Source organism: Tyto alba, unplaced genomic scaffold (genome assembly GCF_018691265.1).
Source record: "Tyto alba isolate M040663 unplaced genomic scaffold, T.alba_DEE_v4.0 Super-Scaffold_48, whole genome shotgun sequence".
Lineage (NCBI taxonomy): Eukaryota > Metazoa > Chordata > Aves > Strigiformes > Tytonidae > Tyto > Tyto alba.
Genome location: NW_024881324.1, coordinates 3,243,436 through 3,268,583, shown reverse-complemented (window position 1 = coordinate 3,268,583; position 25,148 = coordinate 3,243,436). Strand labels below are relative to the sequence as shown.

The window sequence follows — 25,148 nt, the reverse complement described above, 5'->3', positions numbered from 1 at the left end:
AGCTCACAGGGGCCTATGTGTCAGTGGTGCCAGCAACAGGATAGACCAGAGTGAGTGCGTATGGTGTGGATAGTGTAGGTGGCACTGGAAAATACCAAGCCAAACTAGCTGGCAAGTAGGATAAGTGGTTTGGAAGTCCGGAATCAAAGAAACTGTAAGTCTGGGCTGTGTATTATAGAGACCAGAGGGTATGTGAGTTGGCTGCTGGAGGGACCAGGAGGTTCAAGCCAGCTGTTGGAGAGGCCATAGGGCCTGGGGTTGGAGTGAGAGGCTTGTTTGCATGTGTGTGTCTCAGTGCACAAGGCAAATGGAGGAGTTAGCTACAGAAGGGATGAGGTGGTCCAGTACAACTACTGAAGGGACCATAAGGTCCAGGGGTCAACTGTGAGACACATTTGCATGTGTGTGTCTCTGCAGGAGGCACCAAGAGACAGCAGGATCCAAGGGCTAGCCCGTGCTTAGAGCGAGTGTCTAAGCCCAGTTCCCGAAGGGATCCACGGCATGTGTGTCTGTGCAGGAGGGTCTGAGTACCAGCAACTGCAATGTGACTGCAGGCTTTGGGGGTCTGTATGCCCAGTTGTCAGCCAGCTGGGGAGATCAAGGGTTCCAGGCCAGCTCCTTGGTCGCCTGAGTGTTGAAGGCCAGTTACTTGGGAAGCCATAGTGTGTGGCGGGGGGGTGGGGGGAGGTTCTGCTGTGTGTGTGAGTGTGCAGAGTATCTGGAAGGCCGGGGGATCCAAGGCCAGTTATTGTATAGACTGTATCTATGGCCAGTTACTGGAGAGCCCCTCGTGTGCCTCTGTCTGTGCTGGGGAGGGTCTGGGGGTGCGTGTGTGTCTGAGTGAGGGGTCTGAGTACCAAAACTGGGGCAGGGCTGCAGGCCTCGGGTGCCAGCAGGTGGGGAGGCTGAGGTGCAGAGCCAGTTACTGGACAGACTGCCTAGAGCTGGTTACCAGAGGGATCCACATTGTACACGGGTATATATTTTCCATCAATGGACCTTCATCCCGATCAGGCACAGAGGGGCATAGAATGAGACTGGCGGTGCTGTTTGTGTTTATGTGAGTGCTGCTTTTTCCATACGGATTGATCTGTGTGGTTGGCTGTGTGTTTGTGTATATGTGTAATGTATATCTGTCTGTGTGGGGGTGTGCGTGTGCACGCATGTGTCTATCAGAAATACATGTGCAGCCTCACTACTGGTTCAGCTTGCGGACCAGGACCTACTGGAGCCTTGACTCTAGTGGGCTGCTGGATTTGGTAACTCCTAACTGACATGTTAATTCATCAAAATAGCACAAATCTTACTATGAACTGCTTAAAATCCCCAAGCTATTTGGCCAGAAGTAGGACTCTAAAGCTAGCCTTTTCTTATTTAAAAATTGGAATCAGTGATTTTTAAAGATGTAGATTGATCAGAATAGTGTAAACACTTTATAGAGACCAGATGTTGGTTACAAACACAGAGCAAATTAATTTATCTATTTGGTTTAAGCTTCTTTTGTCTTTGCAGTAGAACTGCATTTAGGTGCCTTCTGCAACAGGGCCAACCAAGTCCTGCATCCAGCTCTCGGTAGTGGCTACATACACCCCAGAATACTCCAACAGGCAGTATGGCTGAGACAACCTCAGGTTGTATTCCCTACCTTGTGATCCAGTCTTCTAGCCTTTTCCCTTCACACACACCCATTGCCATGCTTCTCTGCGTGCAGCACAAAGACATTGCGTTGGGTGAAAATCCTCATACAGCAGGCTGTAATGCAGCTCTCTCTCAAAGGAAGATGACTAGGAAAAAAAAAAATGTACATACGTTATTGGGGTCTTTTGATGTTTTAAGAATGAAGAAAGCTCCAGAGAAAATGCAGAGTTTAAATGATAGGTGTTTGTCTGTGGTGAAGACTGCTGGAAAGCAGAATTCAGTACTGCCTGCAAAGTCTTGGCCACATATAGGACTGTTGCAGAGCAGTTACATGATCAGCACTACCAGCACAGCTTCATGCAGTGCTGGTTAAAGCTAAAGAAAATGAAGACTACCTATCTTTAATCCTGTGACCAGGATCATACTTGTAGTTACCACCTCAGGGAAATAGAGGAGCAGTGTCTTTCATACAAGATAAGTCAGTACTTACAGGGAAAAGGGCACATGTTCAAAATTAGTGCTGCACACATCAGCATAATAAACACCCTTTATCACACATGCTGAGGATTAGTATATGCAGAAGGCTTTATTTGGCTGGTGGAGTGATCCTAGCCCACTCTTTCCTGAGCATACCATACCGTGTCCCTCTTCAGTCTCGACTCTTGGCTCCTGTGTAAACCTCTAGACACCAGGGGTGACAGGCACTCGGAATGGTCTCTTGGGGGATACCCTGATGGCCTTCTTCCAGGAAGGTCAGTTTTCTTTTGGTGAGCTGAGAAAGTAGTCTTGAGAGCTGAAAGTGTGTGTATGAAAAGAGGTGAATCCTACCATTCCCCCATCATTCCAGATTCTAACCTGATTTGACTTTGGTCGGTTAACTCTAAGTTAGTTAGCCCTCAGCTCGCTCCTCAGAGATTGGATCAGATGATCTCCAGAAGTCCTTTCCAGCTTAACTTCTCTGATTCTCTGATTCTCTGTTTTATATAGTATCAGCCAAATGTTCACTCATCCATAGCCCCACAGTTCACAGCCCAGTTACACACATTCAAAATTTATTTCTTTGAATTGCATGTTGGGTAATACTGACACTTTCAGGATTCAAGATGAATGCATTCATATTTCAGAACAGCGAATAATTAGATGATAAATGCACACAAATGAGAAGGATCAGGTTTTGCAGATAACAGAATGCAGTAGGTCTAACAAGAGCAACACTGGATGGTTATGTGTCCCAGACTGTTCTTGACAGAGGCATTGCAGGCCAACCAACTCACCTGTAATGGATGGCAGTACAGGTTCTGTGTGTCACATCACCTAGCCAACTGATCAGCAGGACCTGTTCTGTGAGGAAGACGTGGTATCACTCAGATCCACAACTATCAAATTCACCAAAAGCCTGCTCTCTTCCCGTCTTCCCTTTCCATAACTGTTGAGCATAGTTAGGGTATAACATCGGTACAGAAACTTGAACCTCAGGTGTGGTTAGGATTTCAGAGTGCGTTAGAATGTTAAAAACTCCCTGGGCATACATAGTTTTGACTTTAGATAGGCAAAAGGCCACTGTTGAACAAACTTTACTTTGTGTCTTGGCTTGAACATGAAACCCAGCTTCTAAAAGCTCTGGGACAAAAGCTTCTCCATCCTCCTGTAAAACACAATATCTGGGGTGAAGGCGGGGTTTCCAGTCTTTTCTGCTAAAACCATGACACAACAAATAGTGGTAGAAGACTATCTTCTGACATTGGCTATGATAAGTATGATGACATATGATGACTGCAGAAGACATTATCTTGTATCGTAGCAGGAGCTGATATAAACTGATACCAGTAGATGAAGATACATCTTAAATATAGAGCTCCAATACTCAAAAAATATAAGCTGAAACAAATGTAATTGCCATGAAAACAATACACTCCAATTTATAAATCAAACAAAATGGCAAACAAAATGAAATTACAATCAAAGTGATGCAAAGCAGCAACTTTGCAATAAATGCTGTGTGCCCCAACACCAAGCTTCTTTAACTTTATCATGCTGTGAATGTTGTAGCTTCTAAAAGCTGCTCTTTTCTGTTCAAGTTGAGAAGTGAGTCAGATCCAATGCCAAAAGCCAATGTGTATATGCCACTCTGTATTTCTGCTTGGTTTTGCTGAAATCACTAATAACTAGCATTGAGCCCTTCTCTACCTCCATATCCATGAGGTACAAATCTCTGAGGTACGAAGCTTTGAGATGCCCCACAGAATGTGGGGAAAGGAGATGTGAAGGGAAAAGAATATTAAGTTTTTTGTGGTTTGTTCAGTCCACCAACACCATTTTTAAAAAATTGAAAACACAGCTGGGATTTGAAACTTTGTTATAATCTCACTGTTTTTATCAGGAATCAGAGCTCATGTGGAGTATAGTGTAAAACCTCTTGGATTGCTCACTCTACCTTGCCTGGGTTTATTGTGCTGACCACAGCTTTGTATTTGTTTTGTGTTTCTAAGCAATGAATGGCACTGAATTCTCTCACCTTCTGTGTACCAGTTGTGTTGTGCACATCATTTTGCAAAGGCCTGTGAGCTGTTTCAGTGTGATGTACCTCTTGGCTTGTTAAATGAAGCAGCCATTAAATCTGGCCTATCAGAATCTTTACCAATAGCTTTCAATACTGATTTATGAGTTAATTTTTTCAGACAGAAGTGACTATTCATGACTTCTGTATGCTTTGCGTATCAACGAAGGTGACAAGGAATGTCACTCCCCCTACCATTGTTCATTTAATTAACTGTTAGCTAATTAGCTATTGAATGGGCATACCACAAAACCAGCTCAATCTAATTTTGCCATTGCAGCATCTTATTTGCTAGCATATGGTTCGGTCATTCGCGCTATCCTTTTAAATCTCTTCAAATCTGTATGTAGAAAATAATGTTTATTTAACTCCATTAAATACTTAATTCCATTACATTATAAATAAATTTTAAGTAAGTTGTTTTTTCACCCCATGCCTCCTATCTATTGTAGGAAGCAATGTCAGGCATGGAGACACCCTGACAGCAGCATGACAGTAGAAATGGTAATTTTCTCTGGGATGCTTTCAAGGAAAATTGATTCATCCAGTACAAAATAGCTTAGATTAAGTTTCCTTGCTTTCTGTGTAGGAGATCAAGCTGGCTGGCAATTAGTGACTACCAACTTTTCAAAAAGCATTGCACAGAAAAACAAAACCCAAAAAGATCTCTAGAATCTTCGCATCAAAAGAATGATATTATAATGAGATGCTATCATATATGTAAAGTTTATATTATAGTGTTGTTATAATGACAATAGCTCTATATCTTGATAAAATATGGACCCTTCTGTTCTAAGGATGGAAATATTTGCTTACAAAGTCAATGGGAATTCTGCTATTAATTGCAGTGAGGGTAGAACTACACAAAAAGTGTCACAGTTGTCAGAGAGACTCAGGAGATCTTCTACAAATTCTGTTGCTGCTTTTGATGATTTGCATTTTATAAATGACATGAATTATCAGCCGCACACTATTGCCTTTTTTAACTTTGATTTAGGAGCAAAAATACAAACTTCTCAGAAGTCTTGTAGGGAAAATCTCTAAATGTACTGAATAAATGATTCTCTAAATCACTTGCCAAATCAGTGTGATTCCACCAAAGTGATACAATTTATTGCCAAACTTCTCATTAATATATACTATTAAAATATTTCCATAAAGACACATTAGCAGAACAACTTGACTTGTTTAAAAATATATGCAGTAAGTTGACACCTTTTGGAAAGTACACACAAAAATCTCCAAACAACAGCACTCCAAAGAGTGACAATTTAAGGCACATGATTATTTTTCAACTTTTGTTACATAAATCTCCAGCTAGACCATATATTTGTAAAATAGAATTTCATATATTTCAATAACTAGCTTCATAGCTCAGAGAGACAGAATTCATCTGAATGCAGGCAACACTTCTTTTTTTTTTAACATTTCTAGGTCATAGTGCAGCATAATAAACACTGTTAAAAAAAACCTTATCCATGGAGCAAAATGTATAGAAGAGACACCAAATATTTCTGCATTTCATCTTTTTTATAACAAGGTAGGCCGTAGTTACTTGTTCAATAAATAGTGACTGTGGAATTCCCAACTTGCCTTTCTTTGACATAGCATGTCACCAAAAAAAATTTAGAGACAGAGTTTTCAGCCAGGGAAGCAAGAATTGAACTGCCCTCACCAGAGGTAAACTGATTTACCAACTGATCATTCCAATCTAATTCACATGGTAAAAAAGAAGCCAATACATAGAGCCAGATCCTCAGCAGCACTAAATCTATGTTGCTGTGATGGAAATTAGTGGTGCTTGACTTGATTAAAGTGTGCTGAAGAAGCAACCAAATACTTGCACCCACAGGACATGTACTGAAATGTGAAAGTACATAATAAGAGTATGGAGGAAAAAAAAAAAGTGATACAGATTATGAACTCTTATACCCTTCTTTTTGTCTATACCCTGGTAGACATTGGGAGCAATTGCCTCAGAAAAAGACCAAGGAGTTCTAACCCACTGTACTCTAGCAAAGAGTGTGATCTTAACATAGAAATTGGAGACAGGAGGAGTTTTTTTCCATCATATTTCAAATTGAGAAACTGCCAAACAAAACCTTGCTGTAGAGGCAATTATACTGGAAAACATCTTCCAGAGGTATAAGAGCTTCAGAAATCATGCAAGCTATTCCAGGGAAAGGTCTCTTTGCTATCAGAATTGTCCATTTTATCTTTCATCTGTTTGACTATGGTGACACAACAGACAATGCTTAAGGCTTTTGAAAGTAAATGGAGAGTTATGCCTTTTGTACATAGTGTCTTTCCTTATCTTCTGTTGTTACAAATGGCATAATGCTCCTCTCTGTTTTGCAAAAACTACTAGAGTCCACAGCCCTCTCAAAAGCATACAGGATCCTACTGACTTTTCACAGAGACTGCTGTGTTTGTAAACACTGTGGTGTCTGTCGATCCTCTCTTGTTTAGCATAAAAGCATACAAGAACATAAAAATCTTTTATCCTTTGATATTTAAAATTGCATACCCTTGTGTGTGCACAATTTATCTAGTGAAAACTCCTATCTGCTGATGACAATTTACAAACATTTTCCTGAGGTAGCCTCTACACAAATAGATTAGGAATGTTCTAACTAGCATGCAGAAAACATGTCCACAGTGTGGTTCTTCTTCCAACTGAAACACAGCAATGACCTCTGTACAGCAGCAATAAGAAATGAAGGTTTTATTTCAAAGCCAACACCTGACAAGGATCTTGTCAAATTTGGTGTTGGTTCTTCAGCATTATGCTACAAGACTGGAGGTTAGATTTTGGCACACTGCACTTCACCTCTATGCCAATGACTAAAATACTTGTTCCAATTATAATATCTGGAACAGCATTAATATGCTCTACTTCACCAAGATAGTATGTTTATATGTAGTCAGTTCACAAAAAATTGTATTTACATTACTGAATTATAAAATTAGCATCCCTACTGGTGACAGCCTTATGTCTCATGACTCTCATTAACAACAGTAGCTCTGGGTGATGAAGCTTTCCAATTAGGGACACTGATTTGAATCAGTGCCCAAGGTGACTGCAAACAGGTGGCTGCTTGTAGGCTGATATCAAAAGAACCAATACTCTGAATCTAGTCTCTATAGGCATATGTTATGTATCTATCTAGGTTTGTATATGACATTTGTCGTCACATCTCTTCAATTTACACTAGCCTAACAGGCAGTTTTAGCAAAGATGACAAAAATAGGAAAAAAGTACGGGCACAAATTTTCACACATTGCTCCCTTCTTTTTGAGTATCTGGGCAAATCTCAGATTTGACATCTGACACAGAATCACCTGGAACCCATTCAAAATCTGGGTAGGCAGAGTGAAACAACCACTAATTCCTATAGATAAATTTACCAAATGAAGTATCTGTTGGATCCAGTCTTAAGCAATTCAGATACTTCCCTGAAGTTGACTTAACTCATTTACAAATGGTTTAGGCTTGATATCAAATAGAAATAAGGTACACATGAGGATCACAGAAGTGGCTAAGCACTCATCTTCTATTGATGCCAGAGAACCTTTGAAACATATACCACTGAAGATTTCAAGTAAAAATTTCAGTACTGGAATCATCCAAGGCAAAATACAGATAGGCCAGAGGACTATATACTGGCATACAGTCTTGTACATCCATGAGGTCTCAAAGTTTTCACTTTAATTAGTCTTCATCTGAGCTGTCTTTCACTGATGTCTCCAGCTGTCTTCAAGGTGATGTAGATCAGATTCATATGCAATAGGCATCTAGTGCAACCTTAAGTACAATCATTTAAAAGAAAATTGGGGACAAAAAAAAATAAAACAAGTTTCTAACACAAACAGGTCTATACATGCACAGTAGCCAAACTACCTCTGTACAATACTTGGAACCATCAACATCCTGAGTCATTGTGGCACTTAAAGCATGTGGCAAAACACAGGATAGCATCTGAGACACCGTTATCCTGATCAGCTATTGAAAGTGATACATAAATTAACAAGATAATCTAACAGATAATTTGGAAGGTGTCTTCCAAAGCAGCAGTAAAAATGACAAATATTTACACTTCTATCTGAGTGAGGCTATTTAAAATAGAGCAGCTTAATTAAGAATATGAAATTAGTTGCTTGTGACCACACAAACTAGAATTCTGAGCTAATTCTGGATGTTCTTTCATTCCAGTGCTACTGAGTAGAGGAAATGAAGGTGAAGGAAGGAAATGGACTTCCTGGAGTCCTTGATTAAATTTCAAGATGCCAGGACTTTCCTCTCCCTGGAAAGTTTCCCACGAAAGTCAATATTCCACAACTACTCAGTGACACAAATATTCAAGAGGAGGAAAATATTTTTCTTTAGCTTTCACTTATAAAAGGCACTGATCCATTTCAATCAGAGTAGACTTAGCAGGCAAGAGGCTAACCATTGGCTTCTCCTACGTTAATTTTATACATCATAAATATTGAATTCCATTACTGAAGCAGCAAATGCAGCCTATTTCTTTAAATGTATTTATGGCATAATGGCATAATAAACCATTTCCATGTAAAAAACCCAAGGATTTACCATTTGAAAAGATTCTTGGTTTAGCCCTCCAAAAATAATATTGAATTTTTGTAACAGTCTACGTGAAAAAATAACAAGGATGCATATTTCCCCTTCACTATGCACCCTTTCATTATGAATGAGAACTTAAAAATGTAAGTGCAGCAGAAAAACTCCATTGTTTCTGACATCATGAGACTCCACTCCCTTGCCATCTGAAACCGTTCTAGAGCAGATCCCATGAGCCAATGAGTTGGTCTCTATTTTTACAGAAGCCCTTTGTCCAAGTTATTCTCTCTTATCTTCTCCTTTCAAGTAAGTCCTGGCTCACAACTGTGTTTCCTCTTGTTCCAAAGAATGTGGAGGGACATGGCAAGATGCTGGAAGAGATGCTAGCTTCTGAAGCTTAGGGTGTTGCAGAGGTTTTGGCCTGTGGAAAGAACGTCGGCTTTGTACACGTCTGGCTGCAGCAGATCTGTAATTACCTTGTACATCAAGCAACATTTTCTTCTCTTGGGGCTCCTTCATATAAGAGTCTTCCAGTCCTTCAAACATAAGTAGAGAATTCTCTTCTTGTGAATTCTCTGACTTGTAGCTCACCTCAGAACCATAACCTGAGTTTACTGTCTCTTTGTTATTCGTATCGGTACCTGCTTCCCAGAAGAGATCAGGTACATCTGGGTCACAAGAAGCTATATACTCAGAGACAGTAGAAAGAGATATATTCCCTCTGTTTTCCAGTGAAGAATAGTTTTGTGTCCAAGGCATTTGAAGACAAGATGGGAAGAAGTCGAGGGGAGTCACTGAAACACTTTGGTTTTGGTTTAGTTGGTCATCTGAAGAGGAGTATTCTGTCATTTCAACATCATGGTCCATATCACCTAGAGAGCACAATTAAATAGAAACATCTGTAATACACACTTTCTATACTAGTATGCTGGCTACTGGGCTTTGCTTTTGGCTATTTTTATGGAAGTCCTATGAAAGTCTAGGTTTAAGATGGCTTTTTTTGCTGGGGAACTGTACCCTGTCCCAATTTCTGTCTTGGACAGCCTGAAGTGAGTTTATTAATCTTCTTATCCTTACTGAGTATCAGGCAAAACTTAGTTCAGTGTTTGTGATGAACAGCTGCCTGTTCCAGATATTTTCAAGACAGATCCATCATCTGGTCTTTAAGTTGTATCTTTATCTTGAAACATTTAGTCCTGATTCTCAGCAAGGAAATCTTTCAGAAACTTTTGAAATAAATTGTGCTCTTTCAAGCAAGTAGCAAAGGATATCACCTTTGATAGTGGAAGTCAATTTGGGAGTCAATTTTTTATTGACCATAGCCTGTGATCAGTTTTCTGTGCTCTTTAGACTATGCAGAGAAGCTTCACGTTTCCCCCCTTGGCTTCCAGTTTACACTGGTTTTTAAACATTCTAATTGAAATTTCAGCATCATTCTCCCATTAGGACAAGTGAGTTAAGGAGATAATTCAGAGAACTATTTCAGAAAGTAATCAAGGTCTAAACTTATTAGCTTGGGAAATCTAACTTCCCAAAACACTTCTTACAAAACACATCAGTCAAAACCCAGTGATTTTGGTATATCAAAGATACCTGCACAAGATCTTATACATACCAGTTCCTAATAATAAAGTCAATTATAAATAGGCAATACAATGGAGGAAAAGAACAAAGGTTAGCAAGAAAATGTTTAGCGAGTCGTATACCAATATTTTATGACCATGTTCTAAGTGAGGAAAAGAAGTGAAGAGTATTTCAGTGTGGTTAACTGTCAAGGAGAAGTTTTCCATTTGGAATGCTGCTCATTGTTCAAGTTTTTAATCAGGATATTGGAATTTAATTCACAGTTCTTTAATTAATCTAGTGTTCGTTTAAAAACATCATTTAAAAAAATAATGAAAGATGCATTGATAAGGAATGGAGTATTAAAACCAACCAGAGACCTACAGGCCACTCCAGTAAAGAAAGTGGTGTGCTCCCTGTAATTACACTTGAACTAGCACATATTCTGCAGGAGCAGAAGCCAGAAGAAAAATGGAACTTCTTTTTCTATTTCTTTTTAAAAGGTTATGAAGTTCTTCTCAAATCAAAATTACCATCATTCACTTTTACCCTGAGATCTTTGTCTGAAGAAAATTTCAACTAGCTACAGAAGTACTTTCAACTAATCACATTCCTTTATTTGTTGATGCACAGAGTCATACATCTGTGATCACAGAGTCAACAAAAGTGAATTCATGATGAAATGGACTATTGCATTTCATTGCATAATCCCAACAGCGCCCTATGTTCTATTCAAGTATGATACCTGAACTGTGACCTGACCCACCTCATTTACAGCACTGACTGGGTTGATTATAGAAGTGAAGGCTGCTTTTTATGGTGTGGAAAATTTCCACAAAGCGAGAATTAAAGGGCATCTAGGGTATTCATTTAAACCCAGAGTCAATTTAATTAAATGCAACAAGTTATTCACTGCAACAGAAATCTCAGAATTTTTCTGGTTTCAAAATAAAGTATGGATTAAGATAAACTCACAGTTTAAAGATAAAGGTCTAAGCAAAACTGGAGTTCTGCCACAGAATGGCTTTTGTATAATTATCTCTACCTTTGCAAGGGAACTCTGATGCATTCTAGTAAATGTGCTTCATTTTAAATTCTTTCTTAGGTACTTTAATGATTACATCAGCAGTGTCATTGAATATTTGTATTGTAGCAGTGGGACCATTTTTCCTTCCTGGGTACTGGATAAATAACCTGGAAAAATGTTCGGAACTGACTCAAGGCTTCTTAGCCATAGAGTCAAAAATCATATTCTAATCATACTAAGAATGAGAGACTTATTCCAGCTCATTGTCGGTCTAGCCCTGCTGCTCCTATTGTACATCCAAATGCAATAGAGTCCGATGGGCTAAACGACTCATCTGACCTCTTATGGGCAAACCACATGCTTTGGCATCAGCAACTGGATTGTCTTTCTGGGGCTTCAGACTACTTTGCTTGCACCTGCAGACAGTACTGACAATGTTACTCAAAAAGACACTGTTTAAGGGGCTTGAATCGGAATTATCCAACTCCTGTTAGGGAATTCAGGTACAAATTTTATCATCTAGAACGGAATAATCAAGAAACCTGGAGCCTCTTGAAAATGGGTGCACAATATTCTGGTGTTTGGAATACTATTTTCTTGACATATTCAAGCCAAAACAAAGAGCAGGACCCTTATCTGCTGTAAAAATAGGAAGGCATTAGACCCCAAATTGTTGGACATCTCTTCTGTAGAAGGAAAATAGAAAGATGTTTTGTTATTCAAGCTGGAGGGAAATAGAAGGTGTTTAGTTGTACAAAGGAATTAGGAAGGAAAGAGATGCTCTAGGAGAAGAAAAATCAGAAAAGTAAGTTTACTTGTCAGTAGTCAGGGTTGATAGGAAGTCTGATTATAAATAAAGGTGATAATATCTTTTAAAATATTACATATGTGTTGATTCTGGGAGAAAAGACCTGGGTCGGTCCTCTGGGCCGTCTGCTAGCAGGAAGGAATCTATTGATTTATTGCTGAGCCGGAATGGAGTGAGCCGTCTGAAGTTGGTTGGAGAGTATGGGATCTGCACTCGGGCCCTTTGTGACGGTACCACAGTATCTTCACTAGATAACCATGGTGAGAACTTCATGTAGATGCTTTGATCATCATCAGCTGAAAATACTGGGTTATCAATTCCTAAAAAAAAGTTCACGAGTGACAAATACAGTTAATAATTTCTTGGCAATATAGCAAGATGCTTTGTAAAGGGGGAATGGCTGTAGTGTGAAAAAAATAGGCTGATTCATGACAGTATTGGTGTGCCTAAACCAGTACACAGACCGTTACACACACACAAGTTGCTCTTTCAAACTTGATTATTGCTGTCATTTTGGATTTATATTGCAGCTATGTTTGGAGCAGCTGGAGACAAATAAAATCAACAAAAGAAGAAATCAGTCAGCAAATTTTAAGCAAAATAAAATATAAAATAACTGCAGAATATTCAAATCAAATCCATAAAAAAGAAACAAAAGATGGGGAAAAAAAATGCAAAAGCATAAACTGCACAACTCCATAAAGGAATGAGATGTGTGTGAGGAAGGTAAAGCAGGCCACAGAACAGTAAAAAGTAAGTTACAGGAGTGTTTTGACATCTGTCATGTCTGTAGTGTTTCAACAGAAGAAGAAATTTTACAAATTAGTCTAGGTCTGTGTCCTGGTAGGGGCTGGCCTAGAGCTCCCGTTGGTCTGGCAGCGGGAGGAGCTGCAGCCCCCTGAGACCCCAGGGGCTCCCCAGGGCCCAGTGCCCTCACCTGTGTGCGGGGGCGGGGGGAGCACAGCTGGAGGGCTGGGCCCCGATTGGCCGATATCCCATGTCACGTGACACTGTGCTCACTATATAAAGGCAGGAGAGGGCCGGGAGGGGCTGCCACTTCTGGGAGTGTGGCTGTGGGGCCTTGGGGTTGGGGATTGCTGGCTGGGAGCAGGCGGGTGATGAGCAGCTGTATGGTACATCACCCGTTGATACTGCTGTCAGCGTATTGTTCTGTTACTGTTATTAAACTGTTTTTATCTCAACCCATGAGTCTCCCTTTGCCTCTCCGATCCCCTCCCCATTCCCAAGTGGGGGGAGGGTGGGTGAGCGGCTGCGGGGAGTTTAGCTGCTGAGTAGGCTCAAACCACAACAGTCTGCATCTTGCCATCCACTTATCTCTGGATTGATTTCTGGATGCCTTTGTATATTCCCGAACAGAATTTGTCATGGAACAGTGAAAAGGCTGTATCAGCATGTCTGCTGAAAGAGTAGACACAAGTATTTTTCTTCACTGTATGCACCATGCTACATATGAACCATACTGAACATTCAAACAAGAAAGTGCTAAATACTAAATTTTAAAACTTTATGAATTTATCATGTCATTTCTGTTATATATAGTGATACACCTTGAATCTGATATTTTGGAGCCTTTCAGGGCTGGAAATCAAGTCCAATGAAAACTCCAGGAATGCTGCAAATCTGCCTTTTTCAGTGACCTCTATGAGCCTGCAAGGATCTGAGGGAGTCGTGAATTTAAGAGGAGAAATCCTGCCTGAAGGAAGAAGCATGACATTTATCACAACAAAGTGCTTCAAATGCAAGTAGAAAACAGTTCCAAAAGACTAGTATTGACATGTCTTGTGAGGTAGGACAACTCTACAATAACGTTCTCTGTTGCTAGAAATAATTAGTGGGTTTAGGTCTGGTTTAGACAGTCATGTTCAGTAGCAAATCTGATGCTCTCTATACCTCCAGATATCCAAAACTTTGTATTTGTTAATGTTAATATCAAACAAATATATTTTCTAATAGAATACATCAAAACCAAACAAAAAATACATGTTACTATTTTTTTTTAAGTTTGAGAAAAAAAAAAAAACCCTTCTGTAGGTAATTAATATTTTTACCATTAGGAGTGTCTGTGAAATTTTGCTTCGTCACATTAGCCAGGAAATCAACTCCTTTGCCTAGATGCAAAGTTTCATAATCATTATTTTCTTCTGATTCAGAAAACTCCAAGTCTGGAAAACAAAGTCCAATTTGATTAGAGATTTGTATCAGTTCTGATAGAAAATGCTATTCCATGCTGGTTTGATGCTGACATAGTTATCAAAGATACATCTTTAACAATGGTCTGGATAAGGGCAAAATTTAATCAACAGTTGTAGCACTGAAATTTGAATGTGAATGTTTATAGAGTTTGCAGTTTAGATACCAATTACATCAAGAAACTCAAAACAGGTTTTCGGCTTCATTATTATCTGGTGCTATGATAGAGATTTCAGAGTCTGGCTAATCTTTTGGCTAACAGCAATGTCTGCTTCCCTGGGACTGAAATAACCCAACCCGTGACATGGCACCACTGCTGCTGCTGTGTTTTGTGTCTTAAATGGGCACGTGTTGACAAATGTCATCCCACTACAATGACCAGTCACTGCATTTTCATCATTTGACAAAGGTCAGCATTAGTATCCTGACTGATTTCAAACCTGTTGAGGTCATTGCTGCTATAGCAGTAGAATCAGTTTTTCACCAGCTGCTAAAACACTTAAGTGTCTTCCACTGAACTTTTTTTTTAAAAAAAGAGGATGACATCTATACACAGTGTTCTTTAACAAGACAGCATTGAATGACCCACTTAGAAATATTCAGAAAGCTCTTCCCATGCAAAAATTTTCTAGAATATTGTACTTATTTAGCCAGACTGTATTGCCGCTGTCAGTCAAAGAAAAATAATGCTCAGAAAATTATTCAAAGAACACACATAAAGAAAAATATCTTTGCTTGGAGCTACTGAGAAAAGATTAATTCCTCTCTACTTTACTTCAATTCTTTTTGAGATCACAGGGATGCATGCATAAACAGAGGGAAGAACACAAATAAGAGTTAGTTCAGTGGCTTTCAAAACAATGTTTCAGTTTTTAAGTGACACATACTATTTTATAATTACATAGCAAATGTGTTAGTGTCCATCACAACTTGCTATGACTGGTATTAATGCCAAAAGATGGCTAAAACATGAGATGGATGAATCTGGGGCTTTACATGCAAAACCAGCTTTCACTAGGGATGCTCCCTATGCCAGTCACCTTCGGATTACACTTTCGAGGCTGACTTGTGTGCACCAAGGGTGAGTCAGTGCTGAAGCTGCCCTCTGACTGTGTGTTCCTTTCAAAGCTACGCTATCCTCGAGTTCAAACGTGCTTGCTTAATGTCAACTTTCATTCAGACCTGTCTAAACAAATGGACCTTAACTCAGATCGGAATGACATCTCAACTACTGAATTTTATATGGCACAGTGTCCTGGGCAGACACATCATGCTATGATGAAAAATAAAAATGGCTGAAGTTGCATTGTCCATATTTATCCAAAAAGAGGCTGAAAGTTCATCTACATTGTAGCCACTACCAAAATTGAAATGTGAAATTTTAAAACTGTGAGTGAAAAGGCCAATTAAAATTTGGTGTGTCATCCAGCTGCCTAGAAAAACAACTTCTAAATCATGGAGACACGACATTTAAGCATGGAGCAGATCCCCACTGTGAGTTCTGAATTATAACTAAAAGTCCCATTTTAATAACATCTTCACTGTTGCATATCACAAAATTTTTCAGTGATGCTTTACTGGGTAAGATGCAGTTAATGAAACTGATCTAAGAGTCTTTTTACCTTTTTCCTTCAAAGTAAAATCTTGTACTGGATTTTCTGAAGGTATTTTTCCATTTGGTATGACACTGCTGTTCCGCTGAAAGAAAACAAACAAAGTTACCAAAAACGCTACCATCATCAGATAGCAATGGCAGTGACATCCTTTGAAATCATGAGTTCAGCAGCATAACCCTGAAATCTGTTGTAATCTTTCCTTGAGACTCAATATGGATGTCATTATTTTCCCCCCCTACACTCATACTCACTACAGGAAAATAAAAGAACTTTGGCTGTTTCTATGCTGTACTTTCCCTCTTAGTTTCATCCAAATTTTGTGGAATGCTCTACACTGTCATCCTACCCTGCTACATCTACCCTGAAACATCTCCCCACAGTGTTGTAGCATGGCTCAAGGTCTGCTGTGTTTCAAGTGAACAAAAATCTCACCCAGAGGAAGGGTCCCAAAGCATAGAGAAAAGCAGCATGTGAGAAGATGCCCCTTGAGTTATCTCATGGTTTAATCTCCTCTTGCTTAGGCCTTTTAAGTTAATGAAGCTCTATAGGACAGAGACCCTTCAGAGTCCTCCGTGCCCTCCCCACCCCCTTAGTTTATATAATAGGTGGCTACATCTGGGTCCTCGTGAAAGTATTTTACCCTTTTTTGGCCCCGGTCTCGCTTGTGGATTTTATTGAGCTTCTTGGGATGGTTTATTCCTAGTTTGGTACTCTTGAAAGATTCTAAGCGCTTCCTCATTGTCCTATGAAAAATCTCCTTGTCTTGTTTCTCATCTTCATTGTGCATGATCTCATGTCGACTGTACAGGTGTTTGTGCTGTGGCCAGGAAGGGAAGACAATATTAATTTACTTAGAAATACAGCTGGAAGCCCTGAATCAATGCATTCAATCAGTGTCATGCAAATGTAAGCAACTCCATAAACAAGAATTAATCAAAGACTAGTCTGAAGGCATTAATGAAACTCGTATTTTTCTTTCTCTTTCTTCACCATGAAACAGGTGTATGTCCAGGAATTTTAAGTACATAAGAGTGACTGTCATTCAAAGTAAGCCTCTAACTACAAGTGTCTTAAATCACTTCAAATGATACACTCCATTTAATCCTGCTTCAGAACCTGTATTGGACCTAGTTCTTTATTCCCCTGGCCTCAGTGAAATCAAAGGCACTAATTCTGTTGGAGAGGCATGTTCATAAATGAGAAAGAATGTAGACAAAGAGCCTGTCTTCCTCAAGGGTGCAGATTTACAGATGGGCTCTTTCCTTTTGAGTTTTGTTCCCAAGGTCTGGTTCTTAATGTGTCCTTGTTTTAGACTGGAAAACAGTCCAGTGCTAGCCTTCTGCTCTCACCTCCTGCCTGGGTTTATACAGGTACTGTTGTAGTGTGTGATGAGCGACTGTGTCTTCTGTGTCTCGGATACTTTTCCTCCTCTGCTCTAAAGCTTGCATGTCAAGGCAAACTGGTCCAGCTTTTTCTCTCCTGAAGAGAAGTACAGTATGCAAACAAAAGTTTTTAAAATCAGTAATTGCTAAAGAGGAAGAAAAAACAGGAAAATGAGGAATAAGAGGGAGAAATCAAGATGAAGGGGAAAAAAAATAAAAGGAAAAGTTAAGATCAGCTAAATGAAAATGAGTGATCAAATACCTAATGGAAAATATGAAAATATTATTGTTTTTTGTCTTTTGGGTGGATGTAGCATTAATTTCTCAGTTTACATGTCACACAGTCTGTTTGGTGAAAGAATCTTGAAAAGAGTTAAGAAGCAAATTTTTTCCTCAATTTTTTGTGGAGCAGACATAGAAATGACGTCTAGCCCTGTCTATAGCAGTTGGTGAACAAAAGGCACATGAAAAAACTCTAAAGTGGATGTCTGCTTCATCTTACCAGCCTTTACTGCAAAAATTTGTTTGTCTGTAAAAGACAACAATATAACTGTATGTATACCCATTTTATGTGGGAGAGAAGGTTAATTGAAGTTCAAAATAGTAGCGAATGAAGTCCCTATAATTTACATTTTTCAAATTTTATAACATTGTTTCCATTTCCTCACATATAACAAAAAAAACCCCACACCCCCTTCCCCCAGTCAGTCCACACTACTTACAGTAAATAAGACACAGAACTTTCCACAGTACTTGGGCGTGGGGTGCTGAAATCCACATTTACCATGTTGTCTGTACTTGGAGAACGTATAAATGCCAAGGAACCTCTACGTTCTCCCTAGCCACAGAAAGAAACAAGACATATTACAGCTGTAAACACCTAGGGCAAAATGTGTCTCAGAAAAGGTGGATAATTTGTGAGGCTGCTGTACACAGATGGCACAAGAAGCAGGGTAGAAGTTGTATTTAGGTAACAAATAGAGACCATTTTTTGGTTTTATGGTTTCTTTACCTTGCGTGATGTTATCCCAATGAACAAAGCTAGGAGAAAACTATCCTACTCTTGTAAATTGATTTTGAGGAGGTGAGTGATTTCTTACGCCTCAATCTGCTTGCAGGTTATAGCCTTGCACTTTTTGCAGTCTAACTCTTTTCTCTTCACAGACCCTTTCAGGAATGGACCTTTTGTTTTGTACCACATTGTAAACCAAGTACATAGGGATATCTATGCAGATCTTAATGACACAACACATCACTGCACTAACAGTACAGTTTTCCCTACTGCTTGTATAATCTCTTGTTTAGGTGAAAGGTAGCTGTTGAGCAACATCATGGTTACCTAGGCTGAACCCATCAATGGTTTTGAATCACAACAGAGGGATATTGCATAGTGGGTCTCTACATTTTAAACTGTAGTAAAGTATATACCAAGAAAAAACATTTCCCTTGCAGAATATTGAAAGCGAGTTTATCTACATTTGTCCAACTTTAACTGTATTGTGTCTCCTTTACATTTTTATATTCATAGAGTAAATCAAACAGATGTTTCCTTTTACTGTGGTAGCCCATATACATGTTACAGTAGTACGGGTCAGATCAGGTCAGTGGCATTAAGTACAATCTGTCCTTTGTAGGCAGAAAACTTAAAAGAAAAAAAAAAAAAAAAAAAGTAAATTCTGGGTCTGAATTTCTTTTCAAATCAAGTGTAATGTTTCCTACATATATCATGCCATATCATCGGTGGAGGAATTTTAGCCAGAAGAAGTTATGAACTGTAAGTATTTTAAGTCATTTCTGTTCCCTTGCTCTGGATTATTTTCATTTTGCCTGGCTTAGGCTCTCCCTGCCCAACTGTAAAGAATTTAATTAGGCTCAGACTGAACTATCTCAAGCTCTTGTTTATTGTACAGATGCAGCATAAAGCAGATCTGGAAAAAAGAAAATATTTTAAAAAGTTTTTAAACACCTCAGTTTCTTGCAAGTGAGAAGAGAAAAAGCAGCTGGGAGAGGCAGATCTTTACTCCTTCTGGAAGAAATTGCTTCCATTTTAATGTCAGCTTGTAATTCACAGACAATTGGCTCAAAGATATATTTCAGAAGTCAAGGAAAAGTTGCTAAAGTGGTGTATCACTGAAGCAAATGTTAATGTGAGAAAGGTAGAATGACTTTAGTATTCAAAATTCATGATGATGAGGCATGTTAACATGACTAATTTCCACTGGAAGAAGCCATGTTGTGAATCTTTTGTAGAACCTGAAGAATTTTTAATTTCTTTGTCTATTAGTATCATATCAGTAGACATTTGCCAATAGATTCTGCAAGACACAATATACACAAATAGCATTTGGACTAGGGTAGCAAAAGTCAGTTTCATTGTGTTATGAACTAAACTAAGGTATAATGAAAAAGGTAATTGTTCTAAAAAATTAGTAATCTAACTTAATCTAAAGTTAATATATGGGATTCAAGACATTATTGGGTAAATATTCTGGGGTTAAATATACATGATTTAGTGATCTATAGAGGCCTTTGCATCTGTAAAAGAAAAAAAATACTGTAATGAATCTGCTGAACATCTTCAGCAGTGAATCTGAATATGAATTTTATGCTCAACATCATCAAAGTTATTATCTAACTTTCTTCCTCTGAGGTGTGACCCAGAAAGCACCACAAGAAAGACAACTAGTTCTTGAGCTCAAATGGTCTGAAAACTGAATGGGCAATTTATGAAATCTCTAAAGGAAGTATTTGCTTATCTTGTGAATCACTCCCTATTTTTCACATTAACGTAATTTCTGAATTTCATCTTATTTTCTGAATTCAGTATTTGAAATTCCAGTATTTTACTGGAAAAAGTCTGCCTGGCTATAGCTCATTTTCAAAAAAAAAGAAAAGAGATTAGTAGTAGTAGTAGTATCAGTCATAGTAATATAGTAATAGTGTTTGTTTTAGTTAAAGAAATTAACTGGTATATCACCTAACTGTGAAAATTATTTCACTTGGAGATTATGGGCATAGATAGATAATCACTTCAAAGATCACTGTTTAAAATATTCCATTCAAAACTATCCTCTACACTGTATGAATACTGCACATTTGTGGTGATTTGAACTAAGGTGGCCAGTTTCATACTGAAGAAGATTAAGAATTCTTACGCAATCTGTTAACATTGCTCCAGTCTGGGAATGGTACTCTGGCAGAAGGCAGTAACTTTTTTCCATTTGGTAACTTCAAAAATTTCTCCTGTTTCAAGTCTTAAGTTTCTCTAACTTCGCAATTCTGTGATTGCATTTGATATCTGTAATATATCACTTTAACCCTAATTTTTGAAGTGTGGGTGTTATGATTGCATTGAATTTAAGTTACCCTTCCCAATTTTTTTTTTTATTACTGTGGTCTGGCAGAATGAGATTATAGCAGTCCACTACTTTGGTCATATATCCACACCGTTTGGAAGTGAGCTTCTTCAATCAGAGTTGTCATCACATAGAACCACTGTTCTGCAGGAGCCAGACTCTGCTGACACATTTAGAAAGACAGTAGTTTGCCTGATCCCTTTGGAATTATATTACTTCTTCATTCAATGTCTATAGAAACAAAGTTATTCCATAAAATCCAACAGAAAAGTACACTGACAGGAGTACAATATACTCATAGCTGGGGATCAGGCATAATACTGAGAACTACAGCTACTCAAACAGGTGATATTGAAATTCAAAACACATTTAGGAAAAAAAAAGCAGAATAGAAATTAAAATAGTTTTCTTTTAGACACCTCCTGCAATATATCAACTTTAGTATCAATTAAAAACAAAACAAAACAAAACAAAACAAAACAAAACAAAACAAAACAAAACAAAAAAACCAAAACCCAAATGATGCTATAATATGTCAACAAGTGTTCATAAGTACCTCAGCCACATAGCTAATTGCATCCTTCAAGTTGAGTTCATGGAAAACATTAAGGATCTGGTCTCTTGATTTTTGAGCAGACCTTCTCATCAGTACTTTACTGAGGAATTTCCTATCAAAATTGGACCACCTGATAATTTAAACAAACTGTGTTAATGGCAACAAGCAATTTTAGTTTCACAGCATTTTTAGTTTAGCATAAATGATATTTTTGTGAGCCAAGCACTTTTTAAAAAATGGTGAACATAGCAATGTGAAGGATTTATGTTTTGAAGCTTTTCAATTAGCATTTAAAGAAAGTTAAGGAAAAGCCTGCTTCAGAGTTATGCAGCTGTCACAAAGCATTTAATAGGTTCACTTACCAAACACTACTACAATGGCAAGAGTGCTATGATTACAGTATCCGATTTCAGAGTTACTGGGACATTTTATACTCTGGGAGATCGTGCTACCTTATTTTTCCACTTCTGATTATGCAGTTATATTTAATGGCTTCATTCTAAAAGTTTCATTTTCTTTCCTCCTTTGGAAGGGAATTCACTTTTCCCCAGCTGGCCTAGAAAATCAGTTCACAACAACAATGCCCTTCCAAAAGCACTTATTCATGCCATCCATGTACTCTGGGCGATAGAAGTTATGTATGTTTTCTGTGATTTACACTTCCAAGCTTGTCTGATAGTAGGATAGTTTCATATTTAGGCTCCAGAAGATAAAGGCTGCTTTACTTTCATCTACCTTCCTCATGATTTTCTATAAAGGGCATGAGGCAACTTTGGAGACCACTATTCAAAGTGATTACATCCATCTTGCCCAATGGCTATTTTGAGTTTACAAATTTTATTCAGATAGCTGAAAACTTTTTGTTGTTAAACATTATTCACAGAATTCATAACTATTCCTCTTTTCTAGCCAGAACATCTGACAAGCAGTCTCACATGTCATCTGACAAGCTGCCACACTTGAGCACATCAGTGAGGATGCCAGGGGATGCCATTTCTTTGAGGTGGCGGCACTTTCATGTATATATAGTCCAAAAGAAGCAGACTTAAGGTGGTCTCGATCAGAATACATTAGTCATCAAACCACACACTCGACCATGAATCTACAGTAAGCTATTCCTTCTCTTTTTACTCAGGGAGATTGCTTTCTGACATCTAGGAAGTCAAACTCTGATCTGCCACTTTAAAAATATTTAGCTTCATCTTCAAGAAAATATTTCAAAACTGGGGGATATATTCCCCTGTATTATAGCCTGCTGAAACTAATTCCCAAAAACTAAACTAAAAATGTAGACCAAAAGACAGAGGATGTTCTATTTGGGATGCCACATGAAATTTCTTCACCACATAAATGAACAAAGAGCAAAAGGAAAGGAAGGAGTTTGTCCCTATACCTGGGTACAGACGGGTGAGCAATTCTGCTTGAGCTCACATACGATCTAGCTCCAGCCTAGAAGCTGTGTAGTTATATGAGCATAATGCTAAACCTAAGATAATGTACTCAGCTTCTCAGCAAGGGTTAGAGGAGGGCTCTGCAGAAAGCTAACACAACCACACTGGATTGGAATTTGGATTGGAGTGGACATGTAGACTTAGCAAGACCTTAGCAGGTCAGAACCATGACTGCACCTATGAGATGACCTAACTCCGGGGAGAGAACTGCCTAGCCTTAAATAACACTCTTAAAGATATCCAGATTTAATGGCCTTTTTTCACAGGTATTCATCTAGATTATGGAAGTCCACTATCACAGTAGTAACTCTTCATGTGTACTTTAAAGAAAATGGTGTCTGTATCTTTCAGCTGAGTAATATTGCTTCTCTCAAGATGAATAGACTATAAACAGAGGGGATTGGAAATGATCCATAATATTCATTATTGGTTTCGAATTAATAGGCTTAAATTATCAGAGTCATTTCAAAGCACCCTCTGCCATCACTTTCAGAGGTGTTGAACACAACCTTTATATAAATAAGATAAACAGCTAGCACAGTCATAGTTGAGTTTATTTAGTGTCTCTACACACAAATAATGTTTGTGAAATAGAGTATTACAGAGAAGGACCAACATTAACATTTTAGGTTAAATCTTGTGCAAATGGTCAGTTCTCAAATATTGAGAGAAGCTGATCCTTGGATGTGAATTGAGGCATTGGCAAAGGCCTAATCTGAACCGAGGAAGAAAAAATATTCCAGTTATAGGGGACAAAAATAAACTATTTTTAAATTTGCTATATTTCCAGTATCTCTAGTACATAACATTTTAAACTACATTTGACATCCTTGCTGTCCCTAAATTCATAGGTTTAAAAAGTCATAATTTACACATAGGATTTCCTAGCAGTATTTCAACACTCCAAATTACTTACTACTTACTTGTCTCTCATATAATTATGTCCTATTTGTCCAGAAATGTCTTCTATAGCAGAAAGGATGTGATCAAAGGCCTAGGAAAGTGAAAGTGGAATTAATACCTTTATAGAAATGAAAGGCATAGTTAGAAAAAAGCTCAATCAATTTATGTCACGTTAGACCAAGTGACTACACAGAAAATTTTATTGCTGCCAATCAGATTTTTTTCCCATTTACAGAAATATTAACTACTATATGCTTTTCTTCAAAGGTCCTGAGCTTTCTAACGAGAGGCTCAGCAAGAAGGTACATAAGTCCCCATTTTTACATTCATTTAATTCTTTGTATTGACTTATTTTACCATCTCCATTTCTGACCTATGAAGTACATCAGCCACTGTTGTATCGGTGACTGAATCAGTTGAAAAATTTCCCTAGTGTTTCTTCTTAGACTTTGCAGGAATCCATACTTCTCTCAGAGTAGAAGTAGGCACCATTCTTTTGATATCTAGGGCAAAATCCCATACTGGGTATTTTAGATGGTTGATAGAAATCATGAGGTTTATAACTCTTGATTCAAACCAAGGCAGTTGCAGGTAGAACTTGTCTTTTTGCTTGGTAACTTTTCAGTCTGAACATGGGAGTGACTGCTGCAGAATATGCAGCATGCTAGGTTTAGAACAACATGGGTGGTATGGATTATTCCTGATTATAATATTAATTACTGCCTCAGAAGATATCTAATACGGAAGTGGAGAAAATGGTATTATAAATAAGTTGTCTCCCTCCTACTCCCTAAGAACAGACAGTGCTGCTTCTCTCTGAAGGCTTCAATTTATACAGTTCTAGGAGCACTGTGCCTCCTGAGACAATATCTGGTAGAATATTCTAGGAAATGGTGAATCAGTACATACAATTTGACAAAGTGTTAGGATTAACATTACTGCTCGGTCTGCACTACTAACTGACATGTAAATGTATATCCCATAAATTCAGACAGACTATTTCTTCACCTGAGGGAAGAATCCTGATTTTCAAATAGTAAAAAATTTGAACAGAAATGGAAATTTGAGTTGCTGGATAACAAAAGCATGATGTATTTATTCAGTAGTCTGTAAAAGAATTCCTCAGAAACAAACCCTGTCCCTCACTAAGTTAATTCACTTCAGGTAACCTCTGCCATGAAAACAGACAAAATTAGAAGCTCATACAAGAATGTGTTTAAATACTCAATGCAGGATAGCTGTGTAAATCTGAAAATTTTATGAATTGAAGAAGGGTCTGAAAGCTGTCTTACTGTCTTTTGTCCTTTAAGCTGTATTTACATTGGAAATTTATGTTTTCTTTTACTTATGTGAAAGTGAATTGGAAGAGATCATGTTTCAAAATCTTTTAAAAGGTAAAGAAATGCAGGCATACACAGATTTCACACTGAACTAAAACTATTACCATTAATCTGGAATTTCAGTATGTAATTAACATCTGCACTGGGCAGCAGACTAC

General features: G+C 38.2%; 1 protein-coding gene across 3 annotated transcripts in view; it reads right to left on the bottom strand.

The window, feature by feature from the left end:
• Positions 1-5,309: 5,309 nt before the first annotated feature.
• Positions 5,310-25,148, bottom strand: part of SLC9A3 (solute carrier family 9 member A3) — a 61,506-nt gene continuing 41,667 nt past the window's right edge. For 2 of the 3 annotated variants that reach the window (XM_042806938.1, XM_042806939.1), the window contains exons 9-16: positions 23,671-23,741; positions 21,297-21,426; positions 18,107-18,222; positions 17,352-17,481; positions 16,643-16,819; positions 16,009-16,084; positions 14,245-14,358; positions 5,310-9,649 (exon numbers count right to left, since the gene is read on the bottom strand). In XM_042806938.1, coding sequence (XP_042662872.1) covers positions 9,096-9,649; positions 14,245-14,358; positions 16,009-16,084; positions 16,643-16,819; positions 17,352-17,481; positions 18,107-18,222; positions 21,297-21,426; positions 23,671-23,741 — 1,368 coding nt within the window. In that variant the 3' untranslated portion in view covers positions 5,310-9,095. Of the gene's footprint in view, positions 9,650-11,301; positions 12,496-14,244; positions 14,359-16,008; positions 16,085-16,642; positions 16,820-17,351; positions 17,482-18,106; positions 18,223-21,296; positions 21,427-23,670; positions 23,742-25,148 lie in introns of those variants that run through there. The other variant, XM_032998907.2, reaches the window with a different exon arrangement.